Raw genomic sequence first — 8,099 nt, 5'->3', positions numbered from 1 at the left:
TAGATCCAAGTGCCAATCCTAATCTCAAGGCACTATCTGAACTGTCAGGAGATGTTACATTGTCATTCCCAGGATAAGTGGAATTGGTTTGGCTCATGGAGTAGCTGATGGATATCACTAAAGCCATGGTAAAAACCACTCTGTGAAATCGTGAAAAATCATGAATCATATTGAAAAATCTAATTGCATGGTAATCTTAATTACTCCAATGTGCGATATTTTTGGCAATATGTAATTTATTATCTTTTAGTAATCCGATCAAATTCTTGCGTCTATTGATAGCTTGATGGAGATTAGAGATCCTATAATTGTTAGAATATGAAATTTAAATTACTAGATATTTATTTTTGATTTCTGCACCTTTCCACTTTTTTATAAAATAGCAAGTTTGTTGATTTAGCTGTAGTTTTTGTAAGTAAAATACGTATATAATTTATCGCTAATTAAATTTGAAAATAAAAAATAAGAATTTGGATGTAATTTAGTAATCTTACAATTTGAGAAATTTCTACCAGAAATTATTTAATTTCTTTTTTCAATCCTATTTTGAACATAACTCACACTTACATCAAGATACCGCAGACGCAGCATTGAAACTGTCGTAGTCGCGTTCTTCGAGTCCTTAAGAGGCTGGCGAACTCAATGTAATCAATCGAATCCGTAGACCTTCTTAGAGGCGTTCGTTCCGTGATACCGCGCATTTTCGTCCACAGAAACACTTAGGTTAAATAATATGCAGAATTCTGTCTTCAGCCACAGGCGAGGTTTCTTCTTGCTTGGCAATTTGATCCCCCTTATATGACTCACCTTGCACGACTAACACGTATGAGTGATCGATACGTACAGATACCCGAGCTTTTCCGGTGCCACATTTATAACGAATAATTGTGATTAATTATAATTATAATTTGTCAGTAATTACACAACACTTCACCGTTAAACTTCACCCTCGTTTGGAGAAAACTCTAAATTCGAAATCAAAAATTTCTCAATGAGAGAAAATGATATTTAAAATCATTTTTAATCGAAAGATTATCCTGAAATTTTGACGAGTCGCTGTCTTAGAAGATTTTAGGCATGAGCTTTTTTTTGTATTTTTTCAATATGGTTGAAGGAAAGCAAAGTCCAATAAAGTTCTTAACCCAAGTGGATTACTTGGTTCACACGCTCGCGCAGGTAATCTGATTATATAAGGTGAATTGAGAATCGACAGTCGGGAGCGAAACATGAGCTGCCTCACGAATTTTTATTTTGCGGTATAATACGAGTTTGCGTCTTAAAATGTAAACGATCATACATCATAGAGATGATTTACAACAATCACATTGTGAGTGTGTTATCTTGCAGTCAGTATGAAAATATAATGAAATGTAATGTAAAATAAAATAGTATAATAAATAGTTTGTTAAATAATTTAACGGTATTTTACACATGTTGGAAGCAAAATTAAAACTGAAATACATCTACAAGATAATCGGAAAGTTGCTGAGATTAAATAGTTATTATTTTGTTATTTATGAACAGTAATTAAACTCACTACACTGCAAAAAAATTATGTTATTTTTGTTAACACATAATATCCAAAAATATATACATTTATGAATTGGTAATAAAAACATAAAAATTTGAAAAGCTGGCTTATTGCATATGATTGTATAATGTGTATTTGAAAGATTTCAGTATTGACAATCATTTCAATGAAAGGAATTCACTTGGAAATTACATTTTCAAGAATGTAGTTGCAATTATTAATGTTATAAAGCATATTTAACAGTTTTCAAAAGTACCTCAATTATCATGCAAGTACAGATAATTATCATTTCGAAAACATATGACTAAGTTATGCAATTAACTAAATTCGAGTTTCGCTGGTCCTTTTTTAATATTAATTTTAATACATGTGTGTGTGTGTGTGTGTGTGTGTGTGTATTTTAATATTTATTTTTACACAAGTTTATATCTGTATAACATTTTATATTTGTATTAAAAACGACTCATTTATATTTTTATCAAAATTTTTGTGTTGAACTTTTAATATCCAATCATTAATTTAATATAATGATGTTAAATTAATATGCAATATTTTTTAGCGTTTAAATAACAAAATTTAAGAGTAAGTAAACAAATAATATAAAAATAATGTATTTTAAGATAAGGGTATAAAATATGTATTAATTTAATTAACACATTATAAATGTTAATTTTATTGAAAAGACTTCTATTATTTTATACTTATAAATTGTATAAATACTTCCATTATTTTATACTTATAAATTGTGTCAGTTACATTTTTGTGTTTATTTTTTTACAAAATATTTGTGTTACTTTTTAATATATTCATCTTGTATTAAATGAACACAAATTAGGTTTTACTAAACATTTTATATGAAAAATAATGTACCTGATCAAATTGCTCCGTTTTGAGATAGGTATCTATATTTAGTGTTTATGATTCTAAACAAATGTCTTCTTCGTCATATCCACAGAAAATCAACGATAAAAAATAGAAAGATATAAAGTCACAGACTTTATGTAGTTTTATATCTCTTTAAGATAACTTGATAATTTCTTTTATGCGTAATATATAGATATGTACGTACACATAAATGCTGCGTGCGTGTTTATTTCATGTATACTTTAGGTATGTATGTATGTGTATGTATAATAGTGTTTTATAACCACTACACACACACACACACACACACACACACACACACACACACACACACACACACACACACACATATATACTTGTAAGATTACACGACAAATACTCATACTTACATAATACATATAGCACTTAACATAAAAATTCTTCGTCTTCTCAAGAAAATTGCGCATTAAAGAAAACATCAAGTTATCAAGAGATAGCAGACACTCACAGATTCTAGACTTTCAAAACTTCATGTTTTTTATATCTATTGATTTTCTATAGATGTGATAAAGGAGACATTTGCCCATAAAAACTGTAACATCCCAAAACGGAATAATTTGACCAGGTAAACTGTTTCTATATAAAACAGACGAGATCCAATGAATAGATTATTTAAAACACGTGAAATATATTAAATTTAATACAAATTTTCCACCTGGGTGTGTGTATTTCTTAATTTTGTGCACTATGTGTTAATGAAAAGGATATTTCTTCTATTTAATTTATTTCATTTTGTTTATTCATTACACAAAAGAACAAATATTTGACTTTAGCAACTTCTCGATTGCACTTAGTCAATTTCCTGTATATATTTATATGCGTATGTAACACTAAACACTGTACAACTAATATTACGTCAACGTTTCAGACTCTACATTGTGTAAAGTTTCCATCAAGATTGATATTATTGTAATACCGTGGCGACGACAATGAACGCAGACATTTGACTGCTAGAGACGGCAGACGATGCCGCGGTGTGTAATACCACACATCTTATACCTACGTAACGTAATACGCCGTCGTATTATAGAAAGGCTTCCGCCCTTTGTTGGGATTCTGAGAACAAATCTATATTGGCAACAAATGATCGTAATTTGCACATTATAGTTGCATGAATCTTATTAACATATTAAATGAACATTGGAATATCTCGATAGAAATTTAGTATTATTTTGATTGATTATTAAGCAGTTATACTGATTTTTGTCTAATAATTAAGGAGGAAAATTGTTCAGGATATCAAGATATAATGCTTTTCTCACAGTTTTGCATAGTAAAAAAGTAAGTACAAAATGAATTCAGTTACTGAACAGTAAAAGAGAGTAATAAATAGATTTAAAAAAATCTATGTAATATGAATTATATATACGACTAAGTGTTTAGACACAATAAAAAGCACAAGCAATAGTAACAATTAGAGAATAACGCCAATAGACAGTGATGGGTAAGATACTCTTAAAATCTATCTAGTAAGATACTATAAAATTTATCTAGATACAAATACAGTTATATGTACAAAATTTATCTAAATACAGATATAGATACATATATTAAAATGTACGAGTATATAAGTACAAATATCAAACACTTTAAAAGTATCTTCAGATACATTTCAGATATTCTTAAATTAATTTTATCGTATTAATGATAATGCGTAAAAAATGTATTAGTTAAATAAATCATTTATTTATTTATTCATTTTCTTACATTTAAATAATTGAAAAAACTTATAATTATTGTAAAATGATTTAGGATAAGAATTATAAGACGATACTATTCATCATTATTCATCATAATTTTATAAACTAAAAATGCTTCAAATATTGTGTTTTCAGCTTAACTGTACATACGTTAGAAATTCCACAATCTAAGATCACTGGTTCAGAAAAAAAGCAGCTGTGTAACTGTAAAATTCTTTAATATGATTGATTCGCATTTAGATCCAGCGAGAAACTAAGGGAAAGACCAATCATGTTATATTAATTTTGCAACAGCAAAGCTGCTTTTTTTCTGAATAAAATTAATCGATAATCACATATAAAATGAAATTATGACTATGCCGAGGAAATGTATCTGAAAAATGCATCTGAAAATCAGTTCAGATACTGTGTTTTTTTATCTACATACAGATACAAATACTCAAATTTGAATGTACCTCAGATATAGGTTAGATACATAAATTGTATCTCTATACATGTATCTAAATACTACCCAACATTGCCAATAGATATCAATCAAAAATTGCATTACTATACGATTTCTGATAGTGTCTCTTCTAATGAAATCTATAACCTGTATGTTATTCCCTGTTCTTATATTTTAGCTTTAGCAAATATAGAAATATTGCTATAATATTGCATCAATATTTTATGAAATATTGTAATCTTTCAAAATATTGTTGCAATGTTGTTGCAATATTTTTATATTAAAAAAATCAAACTGTTGTATTTAACAATTTATAAAATAATTTTGGGAAAAGAGAACGTGAGATATAATTTTGATTGACAATTTATTTACTTTCTTTATTCCATACAACAAAAATTGTATCGCTTAGGAGCGCGCAATTCAAGCCACTGTTCTTGATTCGGAACGTACATTTCAGCTGGCATGCGTTCGAGACCTGGAGATTCAGGAGATCCACGTTCGTTCGTTCTTCGAGCTAAAACCGCACAAAAGCAATAAAAAGAAGACTTATGCCCGTATTCATAGTCAGACCTTATACTTAAGGCTTCCTTAAATTTATCTTTAGATTATCTGAAGATAAATTTAAGGAAGCCTTAAATATAAGGCCTGACTATAGGTACGGGCATTAATCTCTCCTTGAGAAAGCATCAGTAAAAAAAAAGATTTAGATCTCCATCATTAATAAAAAATTTTTTAGAGATGTTACAAATCTCCTTGTAATAAGAAGAAAAAATATAACATTTTGATATTGATTTATTTGCGATGGAACCTCGTTGAAAATCGCAAATATCTTTAAGAAGTACAAATAAATTCCACATTTAATTTACCCAATCGTTTGCGCATAGCGATAGCTTCACCCGGGTGCCTTAACAAAAGCCGACCAACACCTTCGCAACGACGTAGGACCTCGTTCTTCAACAAATGATTCCTGACGTTTTGCGAGATAATCGAACACTCAGTGACCCACGTCGATACATACGCGAAATCCGTCAACAATTGTTGCGCACCGTACTCGCTAAAATTTTATTTTAATAAACAAGGGGAAATAGAAATGTTAACAAGTAGAAAACGTATTATAATTTTCTGCATTGCTTCACGAATAGCGTCAACTGGGATATCGAGCAAATAAAAAATTTACCTGAACTTGATGCGGTGCAGATAAATATAATCAAGCCATGCCTCGCACATTATTCGTAGAATCATGTTGGATGTTTCATGATCCTCTATCACTTCTAATACTGGCAGCAATACTTTTTCTACAATTTCAATTGTATTATTTATTCTATTATGACAATAATAGAATAATAACAGAAGAAACATATACCAAAATAAGTTTCCACATAAAAACTAGCCGCCACTGGAGAGGTGCTGTTGTTTTTTCTCCAATAATTCGATTGTGGAAAACACATATGCAAATTCGCGAGACTTATCACGCGACATATCTTGGCGAGCGTATCGATGCACTTAGCAGGGCAAATCTATAGAAATAAATAAGTATAAAGTCAATTTTATAAGCAGTAAGAAAGAGATTCAAAGATGATTATAAACACATATTATTATATTCACGAAAGAAATCTTTCCCGATTTTGACGGTATTAAATTTATTTCGATAAAAATTTATCGTTTCTATTATAAGATTAATATTTGAGATTTTATCTATATGAAAGATGTTGATAAAAAAATATTTAAGTTATTTGTCTTTTAATTTATTCATGGCACATCGGAAAATCTTTATTCCAAAAATCATCTTTTCATTTAATTACATGTCTGAAATTCAACTAGTACAACATTATACCTGAAGTAATTCAATGTTTGCCTTGACTTCAGAAACGATCTTTGCTCTCATCTTCGTGCACACATATACTTGGACGCTAATAGAATTCATGGACAATGCAGTTGTGTGATCAGCGAGCTAAAATCAATCGATGAAAAATAAATACAGTATTTTCCTTATAAAAAACATATTTAAAAAGTAGTACCTTGAGATAAGATAACTCTTCAAGGAAGTTTACTACGTCACCCTTGACTAAGAGAAAAAGCACGTCTAGATCCCAAGTGTGGGCTATAATCTTAGTCTCTTGAATGGCCCACAATCTCGCCGTGTGTACCGAATGATCCATCCTGTGCAACACGACAATCTGCTCCGACAATGGCAGTTCTACCAAGGGTGCTCCTATCACCCATTCGCCGCCCACCTCGCATTCATTGCTGAGGGTGACCAGTAGTTGAAACAGCTCAATAAACATTTGACCAGTATCAGTTCCCTATCAAACATTAATTCGAATGGTTATTTGCCATCTATATAAAAAAAAAACGATTTTTTTCTCAAATTTAGTTAAACACAAAAGATCAAAATAATTTTATTGAAATCATTAAAATAATTATGTAGGACATTCAAATTGGTAGCAAGAACATTAAAACTTTTTATAACATTATTTATCATGCTTAAGCTTCCTATATAATTAGTTTAATAATTCAACAAAATTATTTTCAGATGCGTATCTATTTAATTTTTTTTATATTTTCAAACTCTTCTTTCCGTGTAGAAAATTTATTATTTTCCCTGTTTTTCTACTAATGATCTTTCTGCTACAATTATAATTTTTTTCTACGTTTATTAATTTTATTAAACAAACATCTTTGAAATTCTAGATTGAAAGTTTTCTTTATAAAGTACCCACCTCTGTGGCTGACGGCTTCGAACGGCACTCGAAGGCCGAGGTGTAGGCTAATCTAAACGTCTGGTCCCAAGCAGTGATAGTCGTATGATATCCGAGCGCATCGCATAAATTTTGTAACGCTGATCTCACCGTAGGCGGGACTAAATTTTCAAAGATAGTAATACTTTTCTCCCAAGAACAAAATTAAAAATGAGAAATGATTTTAAATAGAAAGACATCCTTACTCTCATTCCCTTGAATAAATTGCCGCAACCAATCTTTGAGATGCTGAGCGCCGTGACTGTGATGAGTCGCAAGGGCTTCTCGTGACCACCACAATATTACATGATCTAAAATACTAGACAATGCACCCCATGCCACCTCTTGGTAATAATTCTTTACTTTCTTTATTGCACTGCCTCTCAATTTTGTTTCGCCTAATGAAATTTTGAATGCATCGCTTAGATTATTTTATTACATTTTATTACAAATAATTTAACACATTAAGAGATAAGTTCTTTAAATCCATTTGGATTATACCTTTGCTAGTTTTCAAGGCGTCCGTGCCAAGCAATTGTGGTGATATTTCCTGCACGACGTTTAAGAGTCTAAGGATCTGCTCGTTTTGCGTATTCACGAATGCCTGTACACTTTCAATATCTGATACTTCCACTTCAGATGTCGAAGTCGCACTTGTGATTGGTGGCGTTAAATGCCTTGTAAGAGCGCTATAGTTTGAGAGAATTTATAACAAATATTATATAATAGATTTGATTACATTATAATTGTAAAAACGGTCCTGACAATAGTTGGATACATAA

The 8,099-nt window shown here is 30.3% G+C and overlaps 2 protein-coding genes across 2 annotated transcripts in view; both read right to left on the bottom strand.

Moving 5' to 3' along the window:
• The window catches only part of LOC108748317 (chorion peroxidase), a 5,626-nt gene extending 4,296 nt beyond the window's left edge, over nucleotides 1-1,330 (bottom strand). Inside the window, exons 1-2 of the mRNA XM_018486375.1 lie at nucleotides 568-1,330; nucleotides 40-140 (exon numbers count right to left, since the gene is read on the bottom strand). Coding sequence (XP_018341877.1) covers nucleotides 40-140; nucleotides 568-701 — 235 coding nt within the window. The 5' untranslated portion in view covers nucleotides 702-1,330. The remainder of the gene's footprint in view (nucleotides 1-39; nucleotides 141-567) is intronic.
• A 3,626-nt stretch (nucleotides 1,331-4,956) lies between these two features.
• Nucleotides 4,957-8,099, bottom strand: part of LOC108748227 (coiled-coil domain-containing protein 142) — a 4,396-nt gene continuing 1,253 nt past the window's right edge. The window contains exons 5-13 of the mRNA XM_018486259.1: nucleotides 7,819-8,006; nucleotides 7,524-7,715; nucleotides 7,300-7,439; nucleotides 6,598-6,882; nucleotides 6,414-6,530; nucleotides 5,943-6,096; nucleotides 5,757-5,874; nucleotides 5,446-5,633; nucleotides 4,957-5,093 (exon numbers count right to left, since the gene is read on the bottom strand). Coding sequence (XP_018341761.1) covers nucleotides 4,957-5,093; nucleotides 5,446-5,633; nucleotides 5,757-5,874; nucleotides 5,943-6,096; nucleotides 6,414-6,530; nucleotides 6,598-6,882; nucleotides 7,300-7,439; nucleotides 7,524-7,715; nucleotides 7,819-8,006 — 1,519 coding nt within the window. The remainder of the gene's footprint in view (nucleotides 5,094-5,445; nucleotides 5,634-5,756; nucleotides 5,875-5,942; nucleotides 6,097-6,413; nucleotides 6,531-6,597; nucleotides 6,883-7,299; nucleotides 7,440-7,523; nucleotides 7,716-7,818; nucleotides 8,007-8,099) is intronic.

Source organism: Trachymyrmex septentrionalis, unplaced genomic scaffold, assembly GCF_001594115.1.
Source record: "Trachymyrmex septentrionalis isolate Tsep2-gDNA-1 unplaced genomic scaffold, Tsep1.0 scaffold22, whole genome shotgun sequence".
Taxonomy (NCBI): Eukaryota; Metazoa; Arthropoda; class Insecta; order Hymenoptera; family Formicidae; genus Trachymyrmex; species Trachymyrmex septentrionalis.
This window is presented reverse-complemented; position numbering and strand designations above follow the sequence as displayed.